The sequence below is a fragment of the Trichoderma gamsii genome (assembly GCF_001481775.2).
Source record: "Trichoderma gamsii strain T6085 chromosome Unknown Scaffold_42.2, whole genome shotgun sequence".
NCBI classification, from domain to species: domain Eukaryota; kingdom Fungi; phylum Ascomycota; class Sordariomycetes; order Hypocreales; family Hypocreaceae; genus Trichoderma; species Trichoderma gamsii.
Genome location: NW_020171379.1, coordinates 104,879 through 124,257, shown reverse-complemented (window position 1 = coordinate 124,257; position 19,379 = coordinate 104,879). Strand labels below are relative to the sequence as shown.

Sequence of the window (19,379 nt, the reverse complement as noted above, 5' to 3'; positions counted from 1 at the left end):
CCCCTGTAATAGCTTGACTGGCAGCTGGGTGGGCGCTAAAGGACATGGCGTTGGGGCTTTCTCTTACGGACTACATGGACTTATAAGCAGTCTGGTATGTAGGTAATATCTCTGTCTGCTATTTATAGGTTTATGGAAAATCATCAAGTTACATCGCTCTCGCTTTCTTGGGGGATTTGATTGAGTCATCAATATCCTCAGAATCTCTCCTCAGTGCTAATTTCCTTCTCTCATTGTCTCGTGCATAGCTTGTTTAATGACGGTGTTGAAGCTTCGTGTTGCCTGATTCATGAGTTGTTCTTTAAACCACTCGATATAGTGGCGTATCTGGTTCATTCCTTATCATTGCTTTATTCCAACCATGTTCCCCTTGATAAAATTCGTAGGATGATTTCTCCGAAGGTTACGCTGTCTGTGCTGGCTGGACTGTTTGGTCCCCGTATGTGCTCTCTTGGCAGCTTTCATTGTTCAGTCAATTCATAACTAATGAGTCTCTTATGAGCCGGAAGGAAATCAAGCCCTGAACCCGCGTGGCAGCACTGGAAATTTCATGTCTCAATATAGACAACGTGATACTACTATATTCGATCTAAGAAAGGCATGTTAGCATCCAATATCCTTGTTGGCCGGGTATCTGTGAGATAAATTACCAAGTAGCCACTTGTAACAAGCCTCCAGTAACCGGCCATGCGTCCTCTGCTGCCTCTGCCTCCATTGAATTGTATATAGTTGAGCAAAGCTGCGAAGCAGATTTGCGTAGGTGCTAACCAGAGAAAGTCGCACTTGCAGCTTTGCTCTAATAAGCATGATCCAAGGGCATCACAATGGCTGTTTTGCTTCTCTGGGCCCAAATCTAGCGTTTTCCATGCTTAAATAATCACCATTACCAACAACTTCAAGAATTTGGGGTGGTTGGTCTTCATCAACGGCTTTGTACGGCCGTTCGCAGTCATACCGGTTGTTCCGATCTCACGAAACGCAAATCAAGAGATTGTTGTTTATCCACCTGTAGCGAATATCGTTGTGCCTAGTCCTCGCAGCGTTGTTTTTGCTCAGGGCTGTGGTTTGGGCATTCTGACTATCCGTGAATGGTATCGTTGCTTCCTGTTTCTCATTTCTAGATCCGTCATTAAGTTCCTAATCTAGATAGCTGACGGTTTATCCATAGATTCATGTATTCCGTTTCGGTCGGACCCGCTCCGACGATTGTCTGTTTCTTCGACTTCCAATGAGTGAGGCCATCGCAACAAACACAAGTCCGAAAGATATTATAACAGATTGGCACGACTGAAATGATCGTCGACGGCACTCACGAAGCCAGTAGTGAAGATGGAAGAGATTGAGACACTGGATGCGAGGAGGGTGAGGAGACTGACTGAAAAGTCGGCTGCTTAGGAGGTGCTCGTTTCAAAAGAGGTCTCGCAAGCTTGGCTGTCTTGCAGAAGCGGCTGAGGTTGCACAGCACAGCATAGAAAGAGGAGAGAGGTCAAGTTCGGCGGGAAAATTGGATTATCTGTATTGGTTGTGTGATCGAATCTCGCCGTATTACGCCGTTCACGCCAGTGTTGATTCGGCGCCTGGGACCCATCCCTCCGCAACCGCCTCGATCTCGCTCTTGTTGCATTTATCGGAATAGTCGGGGTTCGAGGTGATGAACTTCTCCAGGGCACTATATAAATGTCCTAAGAGTATGAGTTCGTCGCCGTACTTGTCTCGTGGCACTCTCGCTCGTGAGCATCTGTTCACTTGGTGGCCGAAATGCTCCCTAAGGATCTCGTGGGCGACAAGCAATCTCTGCTGGTCACTGATCTTCTCGTGCAACTTGATGCGGTTTCAACCTCTGTACGGGACGTTCTGGATATAAAGCAAGATCTGGATATCGCGAGTCTGCTGATAATCCATTTGTGTCGAGTACCAAAGCGCCTGCCCAATTGCAACACCAACAGATATATATCTTCCTTTTTAGACCGTTCGCTCTACTAGTATAGCGCGGCGACTTGAATAGGGTAAGTCTCCGCCATCTTGGCGTGATGTATAACGAGGTGGAACCATATAAGCGACTATCTTCGTTGTTGGCTCTTGCGGCGGCCTCCTACAGGACTGGCAAACTTTTGCTCCCTGTCGATTGACCATGGAGTTTGATCGTCCAAAACCAACCAAAGCACACCATCCGCACAACTGCTCCCGCCTCCTCTTTATCTTGAAGCAGCCGTCCACGTGTGTGGCCGCCTAGTTCCAGCATGTGTGTGGTGTGGAAGTCAAAATCAATGTCAGTCGGTAGTTCTTTTGAGTGCTTTGAGCGCTCGGACTCGCTCGGCTCGGGTTGCGCAACGTCACGGCCGGTGGAAATAGCCAGTTCACCCTCGTCGCTGAAAAAGATGTTCGAAGTAGTCGTTTCATCCCAGTCTAGGCTACCAGCCATTTGGGAGGGGTTGAAGCTGCCTAGGGCGGCATCTTACAGCTTTGGTTTGCGAGAGCGGAGATGGAGAAAGCGGCAAACTGCTTTCGATCCGTAGATCAGAGAAGTGTTGGCGCGGGAAGAAGAAAGAAGATAAGTTATTGGCTTCTTCTGCCTCTTCCTAGGGCATAGAAAGCCTAGGGCTGTGCTGTTTGGGGGAATTCGTGGAAGAGAACGAGCCGCTGAGCTGTTTGTGCCTGTTCAAAACGGATTGCTGTGGAGCGATCTGAATGGATGTTATACTCCAGCAATTCCATTGGTCGATGAGCAATTGCAAATCCTCTGTTGAATCGATTGTCTTTGTCTGCAGATCTGTGTTTGTACAGTTGGCCTTCGACTGATAATACGAGTTAAGCTTCTTCATCGTTCCTTATGCATATCCTTAATGACATAACCGCGGACCTTAACGCGAGATTCGCCTTTCGCATATGCCAGGAGTGCTCTGCCATTTCTATAAAAGAAGAAGGGCCTGCAACTTATACGCCGTCCCGTACTAATCGCTTTTCAGCGTTGGCGACTTGCGAGGCTCTTGCTCAAAGTGTAACTGCCACCATATACCTTCACCAGCTTTAGACTCTATGTGAGCTGGTGTAGCAGTGAGAAGGCGCTGTAAGAATATCAACTAGATAAACTCGCTCCAAAGGATGAATGTACATCTGTAGTATAGAGATGATCCCGTATCGACGAAGATCGACCCCATCTAGGTCAATATATATTGATGGTATGTCAAGCGGTAGTCCTTGGAGATATTCAATCATCTTGGCCACGTCCGGAGCGATATCGATGAGTGTTGGATAGGAGAATCAGCTCCTTTGAGTTAATGTAGTGGTTGATTCCAATATATCCGCATCTTGGCTATTAACGTATGCTTCTATAATCGTGTTGTCTAGTTGAGCAAAGCTATTCCTTCCAACCTCAACTGAAACCCTGCTAGTACCGATATCAAAGTATCGAATAGGCAGTTGTTGAGAGTAAGAGGTGATGTTAGGAAGCCGTAGTCCTCAGTGAAGGCAAGGCTGCTGACCAGAAACATCCGAATGTGCACATTATTCTTCTTCAGCCTGCTGATCATTGTGTCAGCCAAGCGAGTTACATTGTCTTTGTGTACGGCGTTTGCCAAGTAGAAGGTGTGTCTGTTGATCGCCTTGTGGTTGTAAATATATTCGCTCACTGTTGAGATCTCTGGGGGTCTCAACTCTCCAGATGGAGTTTGCCTGACTGTCAGTGCCATTGCCTTTGTGGTAAGATGGCTCTCGTCACATAGTTCCCATCTTTTCAGCTGCTGGATGCATACCCTCAGTAGGATAAATCGGGTCTAGTCTGCATCTTGCTGAAAATTTCAGGTCACTCCATCAGCTCCATTGGCCTCGATAGGAATTGGAAGTCGGTCATTGTTTTTTTTTTTTTTGTTTTTGGCCTCTCATATTTCGCAGAGGGCCCCAGTAGGCTAAGTCGTTTAGGTTCATCGTCAATGACTCGTTTGGCGGTCATATGCGGGTATGTGGTCTCGTTTGCAAGTTAGGGGATAAAGAGTTTGAAATCAGAGGGTTGTAGAGGCAACTGAGAATGTATACTTCTCGCATCGCGGAGAATATGGGCAATGGGACCGTGATATTGATACTGTTGTCTTCTGTGCTGAAGCATTTGAACGTGGACATGTACCCAAGCGATGTTACACTCTCGACATTTGTGGATGCCAGTTGCTCCAGCCCACGATCGGTAGCCTCGCGCCTTGACATATATAGCCATGTCTCTCGGTAAGGGATTGACCTCTGCAAGATGGACTAGACAGTGGCAAAAGGACTTTGTTCTCGGGATTTCGTTGGTTTGCCCGCTTCATCTTCAACGATGAGGTTAGGATCTAGTACTTTTGGATCGTTCGAGATATGGCAGGACAAGCATTGCCACCGGAATACCCATAGAACGTCTGCTGCTCGTACGGATTCCTCCTATTCCTCCATGAACCTTGTAACTTGTGCTCTAGTTTTCATAAGGTTGTATCAAAATGTCACTGGGTCGCTTATGCTCTAATCCGATTTGTGAACATAAACTGTTGCAAATCGAGATCATCCAGAATTCGTATGTCGCATGGCGGCAATGTATGGCGTGATAAGCAAAATTTTGAGTGTGTGGGCGTTACCGGAGCGTTCAGTATATACCAGTAACACCAGTGCTCTCATGTGCAAATAAATGATTGTGTATCAAAGCCGCAACAATAGTTTGTTGCTTGTTTCATCAAGGAATCGATCCTGGTAACTGCCCTGACTTTACCCTTTCTTGAAACTCGTTCCGTGCTGCTGGCTCTTGGCGATTGTAGCTATTCGTGGAAGCTTCTTGCGTAGAATCAAGCTCCATGGCGCTGTCGAGTTTCCGTTTTCTCGATAAAACTCTCTTGAGCTTGCCGCTGGTGTAGCCTTTCATTGCCAATCGACTACAAAGAACGCATGCCGCAATTTGTCTAGTAAGTCGAAATTGCACATCAAGACGTTGAGAAATGGACCATAGACGAGATAGGCGATGCGTGCGCGCCTCTCTTTGCGTAGCAAACAGATAACGTACTTTTCTCAAACCAAATTTGACGCAAGGCTCCATTGTTACATCTGCCAACTCTGCCCGACGGGTCATCCCATTAGCGCGAGAGACATCATGACTGTCTTCATCTGGTGGCACTCGTTCATCGTGGCATGATGGCGTCTTTGAGGTCGGTGTTAATAATTGACTGTCCCGTTCATAGTTTTTCGTATGGCGAAAGGGATAAAGCCCAACTGCCGGACATTGGCCATACAGATAGTGGCGTATCCTGTCAGTTGTCCAATGAGAAAGTCGGCATATATAAGCCAGAAATAGGTTCTCAATGGTGTAGAAGGTCGGCCTTCATCCTGTGCCTGCATAGCCGCTTTTGTTTCCTGTTGACCAAGGTCGCGAAGCCAAAATCGGCATCGTACAATCTCAGGCTTGAGAAGGAAAGCTAGGAAGGCACAAATTTCAACTTCGTATGAGTTTCGTTGAGTTGATCCCATATGCTCCAAGCTCCCTTTTAATGGTATATCAAAAGAAAAGGATAGGGGAGTATTCTGATACGGTCTTCGTGCGCTTTTCGTATGATTTGAATCATCATACAAAGCCAGTCATGCCCTTTGGGGCAACATTGAAATCTGGATATAATGCCATTGCCCCCAATGGCGATATCCTTTGCGATGCTTTGAGCTGTTTCTGTTGCCGGCAGCCAACCATGATCAGGACTTTGTCAAGCGGAGTAGCAGAACGATGATATTTCCTGCTTTGCCTTGACTTGGCTTGCCCCATCCATATCTTGGCCAAATTTGTGTAAACCGTATAGTTTTCCACATCTTCCATAGACTACTCAGTCTGTGACGTCCGAGCCTTGAGTGGGTTTTTGACCCACGCAAAGATGTCAAGGTCTACTTGCTGGAATCGTGGTTTGAATCCCAGCGCCTGGTATGTATTTCGTATTTCCTCTCGCAGATATCCATCTTGCCTAGCATCTCTAGCTGCCTAGGCCATTGCCATTCTCTTATCGTTAATAGGCTGCTGCATTGTCATGGACCCCAAGATGGTAAATGTCATGCGAAAATAGAAGAGGTATGTCGAATCAAAAAGTTTCCATAGCATTTCGAAAAGGTGTTCCACCATCTATAACGGATATACTCTTGTAGTCTAAAGTGGCGAAGTATGCATTTTTACTTCCTTGGTCTGTCTTGCAGATATACTTTGTCCGCGCGTGCTGTTCCTAACGGATCCGTGGATTGTTGGTTGGACAGAGGAGCGACTATGAAACCCTGGGTCTGCTGTAAAAGAAAATCGTCGATATGGCGATGCTCTCGCCTCAAATACCATCTCAAAAGGCGTGTATGTCGTTTAGTCTATCCCAATAGGCAAACCGCTGTTCTGGTGCCCTGAGTGGTTGATGTCGGCTTCAAATCCTGCCGTAGACGTTCAACCATCCATGTCAAGATATGACAGTATAAGTTTGCGACGCTTGAGCCAGTGGAATTGGACGATAATAAGCCTATTTGCACAATGGCTTCAAAGTCATTATGCCATTTCCATACCACCAATGTAATGCGTCGGTAGACGTGATTCGTTTTGTCGAAGCAATGTTGTTGGAGTATTGATGCGTCACATCCGCAAGTAGATCAAGGTATGCCCAGTCTGTATTGGCATGTTGTAAAGATCAACAAGGTCCAGATGTGTGCGCCTTCTGGATCTGTATGATAAAGGAGCAGATGTTGATATATTCAACTCGCAATACACCAATATCAGATGAGAAACACAAGTATTCCATGTATATTTCGAGTACGTACTGGCCAGCTTAGAAGCGTTATTCTTCCGGCTGCGTTTTGTGTTAACCCATGGCTTCTTTAATAACAGAAGACCCTGTAAGATGTCGGTATGTCTAATTCATGGATATGATGAAAGGTCAAGATGAAATGAGTCCATCTATGCCAGTTGATCGGCCTTTTATAGTAGGTTGGCCTTCGGGTGTGCGCATCTCGTGTATGCATGCCGCCGTTTCACTCAGATGACTTTAGGGTCTTCACCCTTGTGATACGAGGCCAAATTCAGGTGGTATTGAATAAATAAAGATGATAGAATGATGAGAAAGAGGAATCATTGGGATTTTACGACGGAGCTTGTTTACGTCAAGCGGCGTGAGGGCGTTTTGGCTTGCCTCTATGCACTTACACCGGCGCACCCAAAGCAAATGTAGATGAAGATAGACATCAGCGGATATAGACGGTGTTGAGATAAAGGAAAAAAGGCACATGTACCTATTAGGCCTTCGGCGATTAATTAATTAGCCCATCATAATCTGTAGGAGGTTATGAGATGTTTCGCCAACTGGTCAATTAGCGATACTGGCTGTCCGCTTACATCAAGTATTCTGTCTAACATCTAAAGTGGCGTGGGCACTTGAAGCCACTATAATCCTAGCACACCCCAGGCCTTTTTAGCGCCACTAGCCAGGTCCCTGCGAGGCTGTGTTGTCACCTCCTTCAGGCCTTCAGCCTCATCTCTCATCTCTTGTCCTCTCACACTCTCCAACATCACCACCAGCTTCAGCCCTCACCATGTCCACCATTGCCTCTTCCCGCAACCCTCCCGCTCCGCTGCGCCGCACGCCCTCCGGCACGCCCACGTCGTCCGCCCGTCCCTCGTCCGACATCTCTCGGTCAACCGTGACGTCTCCCGTCCTTGGCGCATCTCAGCCTCCCACAGGTGCCAAACGCTCCAGCAACCGAGCTGCCCTCCGCGAATACTACAACCTCCGTGCAGCTGCGGCTGCTGGCTCTTCTCCTACAACTCCGCGCATCATTGAGGCCTCTGATTCGGAAGTGCCCGCAAGCGAGATTGACGCGCCAGACTTCAACTTGGATGAATACCTTCAGAGGATCGTTGCAGAGAGCAGCTTACAGGATCTATTAAAGCTCTACACGAGAGTGCTGGGTGAAGTTAGAGCATTGGACGCAGAGAAGAAGGCTCTCGTATATGACAACTACAGCAAACTCATCACCGCAACGGAAACAATTCGAAAGGTAGGTATTTTTATTTGTACGATGCGACAAGAGGTTATAGGATTATAACAGCTAACCAATTCACCTTCCTTCGATATCTAGATGCGAGCGAGTATGGATCCCCTGAATCCCATGGCTACAACACTCGACCCAGCCATTGCACACATCTACAGCCAAGCTTCAGCCATACAAGAGTCAATGCGGAAATCGGTGCCTTCCCCGGATTCAGAGGAGGGCAAGACTCGGGAAGCACAACAGCAACGCCAACGAACGAGACAGCTGGCCATTGAAGTGCTTGCCACTCCGGAGAGGCTGCAAGCCCTGGTGAAGGAGGGCAGATTTGAGGAGGCGAGAAGACAGTGGGAGATGCCACGGAAATTGCTGGAGGCTTGGAAGGAGAAGGGAGTGGGCGGAGACGACGTACAGGCATGCATTGACGAAGGCGATGCAGCCATTGCTTTGACGCGAACGAGATCGCCAGTACCGGAAGCAAGGGCGCCAAACGACGGGCGGCGATATGGCCCATTGCAATCTAACATGCCACCTGCCATGAAGCAATGATTACCGGGTGCTCTTGAATCTATGCGGCGAGCCCAGTCTATCTGGCGCCGTATACCAAATCCTCCATACCAACTACTGGAGAGAGGCATTCTCAGTCCTCTTCCAAGGTGCCCACATCCAATATCCTGAACGGATCTGAGTCAAACTCGCTCAATAGGACCTCTGTCTCTGGCTCAACTTCTCTCAGAAGCGCTTCCAAGCTTGGTTTCAACACTTCTCGGAGGTAGCCTCTCTCTGAATTGCTGTGGAATACCTGGATCAGGGTTCTGCCTTGCTGAATGGCCCTGAGAGCAGAGTGATGACTCGTTTCGCCCATGACGAGCAAATCTACATCTGCTGACTTGAGGACGTCATACCCGCTTCCAGCACAGACACCAAAGCTACGCACCGTAGTGGATTTGATGTCGGAACCAACGGGAGAAGCAACCATGATGTGCTTCAGTCCTCCTAGCTTGATGGCCAATCTCTTGATAATCTCCGCTAGAGACACGCCGCCATTCTCAAATCGCCCTATGCTACCATATCCGGCCGGAGAATGGGTTTCAGGAGCCGTGGCGCAGGGGATAGCAACGGAACGAGTGCTCTTGTGAGGGCCTGAAACAATATCGGCGAGCCATGTGTTGAGACCCTTTGGTGCGGCGTCCACAGCGGTATGTGGGCAGTAGACTGCAATACCAGCTCTGACGAGCTGTAATAGGGTAGCTTGTTGAGGGTCGTTGTTTGTAATGGACTTGAGGCCGGAAAAGATGAAGGGATCTGGTTTGTAAGGGGCGCATTAGCATGATTGACGGATATATCGAAGTAACTGGGAGGGGAGAATAGGAGAATAAACATACGATAACTGACAATGACGCTGACACCTTGGCCAATGGCATCAACAGCAACCTGAAAAGTGAGATCGTTTGTCACCATGACCGTCGGCTGGCGTTTCTTTGCGTCGTCGTCGGAATTGTCAATCAGCAGCCCGACATTGTCCCACTTTCGATCGGCAAGCTCCTCGGGGTATCTGTAGCATCAACTGTTAGACGAGCCCTTCTCGATAGCTAGCCAAAAGATGGCGTTGAGCCTGTGCCAACGTACAGCGTCCTCATGGCGTCTACAACCTGCTGCGTAAACTTGGACGGCCCAGCCTGCCATGCGCCCCATGCGCCAACGCCATCGGAGTAATCGGTCATGGCGTTATTATCGAGATACTTGCTCGTGGTAGAAATGGTTCGTCGCGATAGAGGACCGGTCGACGAGAGGATGGCAGTGGAATGTTGCTGAGAGGCTGCGATTAAGAGAGAAGCGAGCTGCGAGGATGCTAAGCGGGGAGACGCTGTTCGTAGTGCTGGCGATAAGCTATTGCGGAAGAGTCTCGCCAATACCATAGCAAGTCTTAAAACAATAATCGATGAAGGAAAAGAGAAAGCAGAAGAGATACAAAGAGGATTAGTTGATGGTTGTAAAGATCCAGACAAGCCCAGACTATTGGCCGAGATCAGCCCCTCCACCTCAAAAGCAAGCTCAGCTAAGCTTCTTTTCCCCCACCACCGAATCAGAGCTGCGACAATGATTTCATACCGTTGCAAATCCACCAAAATACTGTATCGAGACACTGTCACTTTCACACCCCCACGATCTAGTATTATCTAATCAATCAGATCGTAGTCTGAATTACGTCTGTTCCGATTGTCGCTCGCAAAAGCTACCTTGCTGCCTCCTAACCCAAAAAGCTGCTGCGTCTTCCTTAATCTCGCATACCTCTCACAATAACCACATATAATACAATCCCCTATATACCATGGCCTCAATAACAGAAGCCTCCCTCCGCGAGGCCATCACCCAGCGCCTCGGCGCAATCCACGTCGAAGTCACTGACATGTCAGGTGCGTCGCATTACCAAGCATTGTTTTGCCCTTTCGCCCGCCAATAGCTAACCAAGGCATGATATAACTTCCAGGTGGCTGCGGCCAAGCCTTCACCTCCCTCATCGTCTCCCCCCAGTTCCAAGACCTCAAGTCCCTCAAGCGGCACCGCCTCGTCAACACCGCGCTCAAGGACGAAATCGCCGCCATCCATGCCTGGACGGCCAAATGCCAGACGCCCGCGGAGTGGGACAAGGAGAGGGATACTGCGGCGCCGTCGCTGGATGGTACAGTGGGAGGACATGTCGAGGGGACGAATCAATAAATCACAAGAAACGAAAAAATAATAGAGCAAAGGAAGATTGTGACAAAAGAAATATTTTGGGTACGGAAGTAAAGAGCATGTCATACAAAATCACTGACTGGGCTGAGGAGAAGATGGAATGGATAATATGGGCGCGATGAATGTATATACCCCCAAGTAAAGAGGAGCAGAAGACACAATGTCTACCAACTCAAAGGGCACGGCATCCCGACAGCATGGCATAGAGAGTGATAGCTCGAAGAAACATCTTTATAGCCTATATATATATATCAAGAGTCAAATCATCAGATATGCTTCACTTATTAACTACTATATTCCCAGCAGCCCAAAGACCTCTCTCCAGTATTTGCGCTGCTTCAGCATCTCCCATGATAACCCATTCCTTTTTCTCTTCTCTGCCTTTTGTCCAGTTCCTGCTCGTAAATATAACAAAAAGAGCATTGTAGGCATTCTACAACAGACCTAAAAGGTCATCGCTATCCTTTTTAGGCTGTGCGCCGCCCTGCGCATTGTGTAGCTGCATGGCCGCTGGCAGTGGCTCGCTGTTAGTCGCTCCTCCAAAGTTAAGCCCCTCAAACCCATTCATTAAGTCGTTCATGCCACCAGCAGGAGCAGCAGCCGGTGCTGCACTACCACCCGCGGGAGGGGCATCAAACATGCTCATCATATCAGCCATACCGCCCGTGGCTGGGCTCTGCACCCGGTCAGGCGTCCCTGTTGCGCTGTTCTGCTCGTGAGAGGCCGGGGCCGCGCCGTCAAAGTCGATATCGAGCAAGTTTTCAATGTTGTTCTGCGAGACGGAGCCGGATCCGTTGGCGGCGACAGAGACGGCGATGGGGTTCTCTGCCGCGTTCTGGCGCTGTTCCTGGATAGCAGCCCTCTGGATCTCGTCTGCGCCGAACCGACCCTTGCCAACAAAGGCTTCGGGGGGCTTGTGGTATACTGATGCAAGAGTCGAGAGCTCTGACAGGAGTTGCTCTAGCAGCGATGTTGGTAGGCTCGTCATTGTTGTGGAAATGGTTGGTTTTGTTGACAACACAATGTTCTTGAAGAAAATCAATAAGATGCACACTCTCAACGGGTAGATGCAGGTCCTCTTACCTTGGCAACTTCCAAATCTCCTGACAGTAATCGCCAGTAGACATAGGCTCTGTCACGGATATCAGGGTTATCGTTGTTGGTCGTTGCCTCTTGCAGCACCTTCTGGACTAGACTTTGCGCTCCACTAGGCTTCTTCAAAAAAAGCTTCACAACGGCTGTCAAGATCTGAAGTTGGGTCTGCAAATCGTGTAAGTCCATGGAGTTCTCAAGTAAAAGATTTCTGAAAAAATCATACCTGTGTAAATTCCTCTGAAAATGTGTCGACAAAGCCATCGAGAATCTCCTCAGCGTTGCTAATCTTCTCCGCGTACTCGCCTACAATCCAGATGAGCGATCCACGAGCATTGGCTTCATCCAGCTCGTCAATGTAGTCGCAAAGCGAAGGAATCACGCCCTCGTAACCAGGGTATTTTCTCAAAATGTCCTTGATGACCACAACAACCTCTTGCACGACGTAGTTGACTTTGGTGGCGAGAAGGTCTTCCAGCGCTTGGACGCACTTGGCACTCGATTCCTCGATCTTGATGGCCACTTGGCCGATGGCCTTGATGGCTCGGCGCACAAAGTCCATGTCCACTTCCAGAGCGTATTCCTTCAGCTCTGCAAGGAGCTGTTCGTAGTTCTTCTCATTTGCTATTCTGACCATGATTTCCAGCTTCTGCATTTTCACATAAGGCGGGTCGTTGTATTTGCAGAAGAAGACTCTCAGCTCCTTGCTCAGAATATCTGGCTTGGCTTGAAGAAGAAGATCAATGTTCCTGAGGGCAACGTACTGGACTTCTGGCTGGGATGCAACCAATGTGACTGTTTCACGTTCTTAGTGTTAGCAAGAACCGTATTTGCGAGAAGCTAGAAATTCGCAACTATGATATTAAAACGTACCAAGAGGGGGTGCCATCTTTTTAAGATAAGACCGCACTAGCTCAGAGTTGATTGCCTTCATGTGAATAAAGACAACCTTGACAGCAGCCAAGACCACACTAGGGTTGACGTGCTGGAATTGCGGGATGACCCTCTCGCAAATGTGCTCCGATTCCTTGACGTCGGCCGCGACATAGTCTGCTAACACGGTCAAAATGGTGATCCTACCCCATTCGGTGCACTCGTTCATAGCCATCAGTAGTTTCTTCAGGATCGGAGGAGTGACCAGCAGTGCTCTCGTTTCGGGCGCCGTCTCGCTGATCTCGGCCAGTGCCTGGACCGAGTTGGCGACCACCATCGGGTTTGGATCGCCAATCATCTCTTGAAGTGAATCGATGAATCCATTCTCAATGCACAGGGCCGGGTTCAGGTCGAAGAGCTTGGCCACGCAAATGGCCGCAGTCTTGCGCACGTATGGCGACTCATCCCTTAGCGTTTTCCTCAGCGGCTCTTCCATGTAGTCCACCATCTTGTCCACCCTGATACAGCCCATTGTGCGGATGGCGAGCGCTCGTACGAGAGGATTTGGGTCTTCTGAATCTTGCACAAACGTGTTGACGGCGAGAATGCAAAGGTCTGGGTGCGTTTTGGCGTAGTTCCTGAGTCACGCATCAGTAAAGTTCCAGCAGCGTCACTAAACGCCATGAGAATGCTTCGCCAGCAGCATCACAGGATCGTATATCCAGAGAACATACATGAGGTACAGATAGACCAGCTTCTTCTGATCAAGGTCGCCAGTCGCAATGTTCTTCAAGACGTCGGGGAACAGTGCAGAGACGTCCTTGCCCAGCGTCATGGCCATGATGGTCTTCTGGATCGACTCCTTTCGCTCGTACGCATACTGCGAGACCAAGCCCGCCCGCAGCTCAAACGTCTCTCCCTTCCGAGGCGCGGCAAAAGCGCCCCGGATGCGATTCACCGCCATCGTCGAGGAGCTTTAGGTGTTTGGAGGGGCACGAGGATAGTCTTGGATCCGGCGTCGAGATGCCACGGGGAGCGTCCACAGGAGATGCTCAGGCGGGAGCTGCTCTGGAGGGATAAAAGGGCTAACAGCTCTCCGGCTACGTCTGCCAGAGGAACCTCGAGTCGTGGCGCTCCGTGTCGTGGCCGCTTCGCCTAAGAAGTTGTCGTTTCGAGGGGGTTGCGAGTTGCAAGCTTATGGATTGGGACATATGGACGCTAATATTAGGACCTGCCGCTGCTTGGGTCTTCGGTGACCACAGCGCTGTATACCAAAAACTCCACTGAAAGGCGGCTCCGAGCGCTACATCAGCGCCAGCAAAGGGCCAGATTGACGGGCAGTGCTGAGTCATCCACGGGGCTTGTCAGGGGACACGGGCTGCTGGTAACATAGAACGTGTATACGAAGGGCATACTCCTGGACAAATTATCTGATGCCTAGAGTTCAGATTCCTACAGCGTATCATTATACAGGTGCCTGGTAGTTATTCAATCGTTAGAGGTGCAATTCTGCTGCCTATCACCTAACGGACTGCAATGGCAGTATCAAGCCTAGAGCCAAGCCTAGAGCCAAGTCTCGGATCATGCAAGAAACAAAGCAAGCCATGATCCACAGGCACCTGCATCGCCCAAACCGGGAGTTTCATGGGCCTGGCTTAGTTGCATTTAGTCATCCATTATCATCATGCAGTCTCATCGCCATAGTCGTAGCTCAAGTCAGTTTTGATTGCCTGTGTAGAGTCTCCTATATAAGGTACCATTCACCATCAATACACTGAACAGTGCCAGCAGGATAGCAGTCGCCCAGTGCACGGGCCTCCAGCAACAAACGCCATAAAGTCTATTCCTTAGTTCTCGCTCTGATCCTTCTTGTGTAACCGTCCCAGGCCCGAGACCCTCTCTTCTTCTCTTCTCGTTCCGCCAACATGGTAATACTACTACTATAATACACTCATCAGCTATGAATCTTCAAGTATCTGTCTGCTAAGAATCACATCTTCATGTCGCAGGCAAGCTTTCCCAATCTCAGGAGGCTATTCATCGAGGCCCGAACGGAGGATGAGGAGAGGAATATCTCAAGAAAGGCGGTATGTGTTACATCAGTAGTGATTTGGCTGAAGCTCTTCTCTGACGCCAACTGTTAGTTTTATCATGCCGTCTTGTTCATGGGGTCTGTGGCGGTCTTTAGTCTGATTGCGCAGAGGCTGAATGCTAGCAAATGAGTTGAGCCTGGTACTGTCAAAGTCAATGATTAACGATAATCTTCTTTGTTACACCAATTTCGTCAAGTGCTCTCATAATACGTGTCTCAGATGTTGATCATATTCTAAATTAGTCATCCAAATCGCCATCCTGAGCATCTTCCATTTCCGCTCCATCAGCCTTCGACGTCGATGTTTCTGCCTTTGCTTCCTGCTTCCTCCACAAGTTGGCCAGAAACTCATTTGTGCTGGCCTCATCAATGCTCTTGTCCTCTCTCTTCTTCAAAAAACGCGGAAATCGTAAGCTGAGCCCTCGCTCATCGCTCACAAGCCCGATAGCTGCGGTGTAAACCGGGCTAAGCGTGATGTCTGCAAATGCCATTTCCCAGACCTCTTGTGGCTCAAACCACACATCTGGACTCGGCCCGTAATACTCTATAAAACTCGGCTTCTGTAGCTTAGTATTCTTCGGCTCACCGCTTTCTTCTCCATCGTCATAAAAGTCCTTGTTTGCCTTGTAAAAGGTGTCTGTAAAGCCTGATATGCATTTGCACACCACCTCAAGTGTCCCGCTCTCTTCATTACGAACGGCCATTAAAATAGGAGACCACCATTTCGCTTTCCTGCCCTGGCCATGCCATCCGGCAACAGGAATCATGTCTAGTGTGTCAAAGGTTGAATTATAATCTTTCTTGACTTTTAGCCAAGAGTCTAGACGTTTGTCTGGCTCATACGTTGCTAAAAGCGGCTTTCGTCGAGTATTGATCGATTTTTCCTCTGCATCGCCTTTCGTAGATTTTTTCGATTTGCCTTTGCTTTTTGTTTTATTTTTCGGTAATGATAGCTTTTCTGTGTCTTCCACTGATTGTTCTGGCTCAGCTTCCCCTTCCACATAGGGCAGATCAGGTAAATTATCCAATATTTTGACCATGATGCCCTCGCACTTGTTTTCCAGTGCCGCTTTGAAGAATTCAAGCACTGTTTCCGAATCTCCGGAGGTGGCGTCCAGACTTTTGACCCATGTAAAATGATGCGGTATCTCAATAAAGAGGGATCGAAGAAGCTCTCGTCTTTCTCGAAATGGTCGATCCAAAAGAGATTGCCCGTTGAGGTACATGAGATCAAAGGCGAAAAGACATACATCAATCTTGATATCTCCAATCGCAACATCCTTTCGCGCACGATTGGTCAGCGTCTGGAAATTTTTCAGCTCTCCAGACTCTCGATCAACCGCGACAACTTCTCCTTCCATGATGAAGCTGTTAATTCCTTCTCCTCTAATCTTGGGCACAAGCTCAACAAGATCAGGATACTTTTCTGTCATGAGTTCTAGGTGTCTAGAAAATATCGATACTTTGCCTTTTTCATCGCAGTGGACTTGTGCGCGCTGCCCGTCATACTTGAATTCGCAAGCAAAATCTCTTCCCTGTAGCTTTGTGAGCATCTCGGAAAGGTCTCTAGTTATGCTTCCCAGCATGGGGCGCAGAGGCACATGAAGCTTCAAGCCACAGCGCAGAAGCAATTCTTCACAGACTCCAACCTCGAGGAGTGCCGGAATTAGATCGTTGTAATTGGGATGCCGTGCATGGCTTGCTTTGACAATCTCTGCTGCTTTATTCCAGACTTCTGCCAATTCTTCCTTCTTCAGTTTGCTTAGTGCTGTAATATTCCTGGTGCTGTATTCTGAGCCTGGAGCTTTAGATAGCAAGAATGCTCGAGATAATGCAATAAGCATGGTGGTTTTGACAGCACCAATGCGAAGCTACACACCATTAGTATGTGGGTTCAAGATAGTAGGTTGGACGGAGGACACGAACGTATTGAGAGACAGTTCGAACAATGAACCGGCTTTCTTCACCTCCCCGTGCATCTTGCAACAGCCGATCCACAATTCGCTGTTTCGTCTCGCCGCTCCCCTGCCCATGAGTAGTGGCAATCTTGACCAGTGATTGGTAAACACCCTTTATAGTTAAAGGTTTCGGCTTTCTCAGCGTAAAGCTTTGCTTCTTCTTTGCTTCAAAGGCAACATCACCGGGATCTCCGTATTTATCGTAAATAGCCTTAAGAGATCGGTTGTCTAGGCCACACACCTGGCGAAGGGCCTTGGAGATGGCAGACCCTCCTATACCAAGTTCCATGGAGATGTACGGAGGCGATATAGAGTTTGTAGCAAGCCAGACCTAGAGAACTATGAGATTCACGGTCACAACTATTGATACGGAGACTTACGGCGGGCAAGAGGCTGGAAGGATCGCTCTCGATTAATATACGTAGACAATTTACAAGGGTATCAACAATCTTGATACGGCTTGTTGTTCCGCTGACAAGCACGAAACACCTGGTCAGGAGAGCATAGGACGCATTTCCTCCTTCTGCCGCCCAGTATTCCTGAAGCTCTTTTATGTATATTGATGGGTCAAATATGAGCGGCGATTCATCGAGAGGAATAGATTCCGTTATTAGGTCATCAGCCATTCCAGTAGACTGCAAAACCAAAGTCTTCTTTGCATCTTGTTTCCGAGGAGTGATCTCAGCTGTGGATTCCACCAGTCGACTCGTAGAAGTAGGCGTTGAGTCACTGTCTGCTGTCTCCGCTATGGTTTCCGTACCCTCGGTTTTGGGTGTTGAGTTCTGGCTTCCTCGAACAGCAGCAGCTTCATTTGCTACTTCTTGATCCCATTCAGCTTGTAGCTTCCGCGCCAGCTCCTCATCTGTGAGTGCAGGTGCGCTGCTTGAGGCGCCATCTTGTCCAGTGGATTTGTTCAAGGTTTCAGACTGCTTCTGCTTAGAAAAGAAATACTCCAATCCCTTTGATTGAGCTGCCGGCTGCTTTGCGCCGCTGTTGAGCTTCCTCTTCTTTGATGGACTAGACATGCTGTCTTTGGTGTAGTTGTAGTTGTAGCTCGGAACGACTGGAGAACCCTTCAACCCCCCGAGCTATATTTCATTGACATGAATAAAAATTGAAGAGAAATATTCCAAATCATGACAGACCGTAAAACGCGTGATTCATGCAAAAGCCGCTTACACATACCAACCAAGACATGCCATTCACGCGGAGCTCTCATCATCCATGACGCCGTCCAACACGACGGCACGTGATCGTGAACTTGAGTTGCGCCCCGGTGCGGAAGATCAGGAGCCCCGTCATTTCGTCGCCGCTAAGCCCCTTGAGGCAATTTCGTGCCGCACAAAGCCAGCAGCCCACGATATCGAAATCTTTCCCTTTTGGCCCCACCATCTCGAACTCGAACATTCTCCCCTCATTCAACTTTGGGAATAGCATCCGCTACAAAAGCAGCCAAGATGAACGGCGAAGACCCCTCAGACCGCCCCGACTACATCACAACGGTGATCAACGGCCTCGAGCGATACAACCCCGAGGCCGTCGGCACCCTCGAAACCTACCTCCAGGAGCAATGTGACCAGAAAACCTGCGACTGCAATGCGAACCGGACACTGTTGAAGCTGTGAGTTGCCTAATTGCGAGCGCCTGAACTCTTTTACCTGGAGGAACTCTTGGATTTCATCTGCCTGTTATATGATGACCGTTTTTGTAAACGTTTCCTATTACCTGAGGCTGGACCTAAAACACCCAGCCACTTGAAGTCAACTTTAGTGGTGTCTGAAAAGCAAAACAAAGCACAGATTACTTGATGTTACAATCATTGCACTCTCGTTTTTCAATTCATCAGCTCAATTATGAAATTGCAATGCTAATTCAAACCGCACAAAATCACAGCTACCAGCTCAACCCTGACCGCATGAAGGACGAGGTCGTCACCAACATCCTCGTCAAGGCCATGACCCAGTTCCCCTCGTCCCAGTTCACCCTCGCCCTCCACCTCATCAACCCCTCGGCCGCCTCCACCGGCGAACTCCACGAGGCCCTCACCAAACTCCGATCCCTCAACTCCCAGCTCCAGGGCGCCCAGTACGCCGACTTCTGGGCCGACCTCGACGGCGACGACCTATGCGCCGACCTCATCGCCGACGTCTCCGGCTTTGAGGACCTCGTCCGCGAGCGAATCGCCACCCTCGTCTCACAGGCCTTCCGCGAAATCAAGCTGTCTCACATGGTCTCATGGCTGGGCTTTAACGAGGACAAGACACGGAAATTCATCACCGAGGTCGCTGGCTGGACCATCGAGGAGGACAACGTCAAGATTCCTTCCAACCCCGACAACGAGGCCAAGAAGTCTGAGATCCGCGAGGACGTCAACGTTGATCAGTTCGCCAGAGTGATTCGACGAGCCTGGGAGGAGACTGTATAAATTTTCGGTGTAATCGTGGAATGAGGCGTTGATAAACTAGTATTTTTTGCTTATACGGGGGAAGAAGGAAGAGAAGGCAATGGATATGTCGGCGGAACCAATGATGCGTAATATGACATTGGCATGGCATGGTGCGGAGATCTTAAAAATTTCGTCAGGCGTTTAATAGGACAAAAACTGCTTCATAAAAAGC

At 48.9% G+C, this 19,379-nt stretch overlaps 7 protein-coding genes across 7 annotated transcripts; 3 read left to right on the top strand and 4 right to left on the bottom strand.

Moving 5' to 3' along the window:
* Positions 1-1,554: 1,554 nt before the first annotated feature.
* Positions 1,555-2,422, bottom strand: TGAM01_v209094 (hypothetical protein; the record flags this gene model as incomplete). The annotated part of the gene is made up of 2 exons (XM_018801999.1): positions 1,555-1,821; positions 2,168-2,422. The coding sequence occupies 2 exons, from the start codon at positions 2,420-2,422 to the stop codon at positions 1,555-1,557; spliced, it is 522 nt and encodes a 173-aa protein (XP_018664824.1).
* A 5,129-nt stretch (positions 2,423-7,551) lies between these two features.
* On the top strand, positions 7,552-8,556 carry TGAM01_v209093 (hypothetical protein; the record flags this gene model as incomplete). Its single annotated transcript, XM_018801998.1, has 2 exons — positions 7,552-8,016; positions 8,098-8,556. The coding sequence occupies 2 exons, from the start codon at positions 7,552-7,554 to the stop codon at positions 8,554-8,556; spliced, it is 924 nt and encodes a 307-aa protein (XP_018664823.1).
* Positions 8,557-8,647: 91 nt separating this feature from the next.
* TGAM01_v209092 (hypothetical protein) lies at positions 8,648-9,926 on the bottom strand (the record flags this gene model as incomplete). Its single annotated transcript, XM_024550481.1, has 3 exons — positions 8,648-9,312; positions 9,393-9,562; positions 9,637-9,926. The coding sequence occupies 3 exons, from the start codon at positions 9,924-9,926 to the stop codon at positions 8,648-8,650; spliced, it is 1,125 nt and encodes a 374-aa protein (XP_024404768.1).
* Positions 9,927-10,339: 413 nt separating this feature from the next.
* On the top strand, positions 10,340-10,728 carry TGAM01_v209091 (BolA domain-containing protein; the record flags this gene model as incomplete). The annotated part of the gene is made up of 2 exons (XM_018801996.1): positions 10,340-10,424; positions 10,499-10,728. The coding sequence occupies 2 exons, from the start codon at positions 10,340-10,342 to the stop codon at positions 10,726-10,728; spliced, it is 315 nt and encodes a 104-aa protein (XP_018664821.1).
* A 451-nt stretch (positions 10,729-11,179) lies between these two features.
* On the bottom strand, positions 11,180-13,675 carry TGAM01_v209090 (hypothetical protein; the record flags this gene model as incomplete). Its single annotated transcript, XM_018801995.1, has 5 exons — positions 11,180-11,773; positions 11,830-12,006; positions 12,065-12,633; positions 12,712-13,349; positions 13,446-13,675. The coding sequence occupies 5 exons, from the start codon at positions 13,673-13,675 to the stop codon at positions 11,180-11,182; spliced, it is 2,208 nt and encodes a 735-aa protein (XP_018664820.1).
* Positions 13,676-15,042: 1,367 nt separating this feature from the next.
* On the bottom strand, positions 15,043-17,786 carry TGAM01_v209089 (DNA ligase 1; the record flags this gene model as incomplete). Its single annotated transcript, XM_018801994.1, has 3 exons — positions 15,043-16,674; positions 16,730-17,092; positions 17,142-17,786. 3 exons carry the CDS (start codon positions 17,784-17,786, stop codon positions 15,043-15,045), a joined length of 2,640 nt encoding a protein of 879 aa, XP_018664819.1.
* A 432-nt stretch (positions 17,787-18,218) lies between these two features.
* TGAM01_v209088 (eukaryotic translation initiation factor 3 subunit K) lies at positions 18,219-19,186 on the top strand (the record flags this gene model as incomplete). The annotated part of the gene is made up of 2 exons (XM_018801993.1): positions 18,219-18,382; positions 18,655-19,186. 2 exons carry the CDS (start codon positions 18,219-18,221, stop codon positions 19,184-19,186), a joined length of 696 nt encoding a protein of 231 aa, XP_018664818.1.
* Between the last annotated feature and the right edge of the window lie 193 nt (positions 19,187-19,379).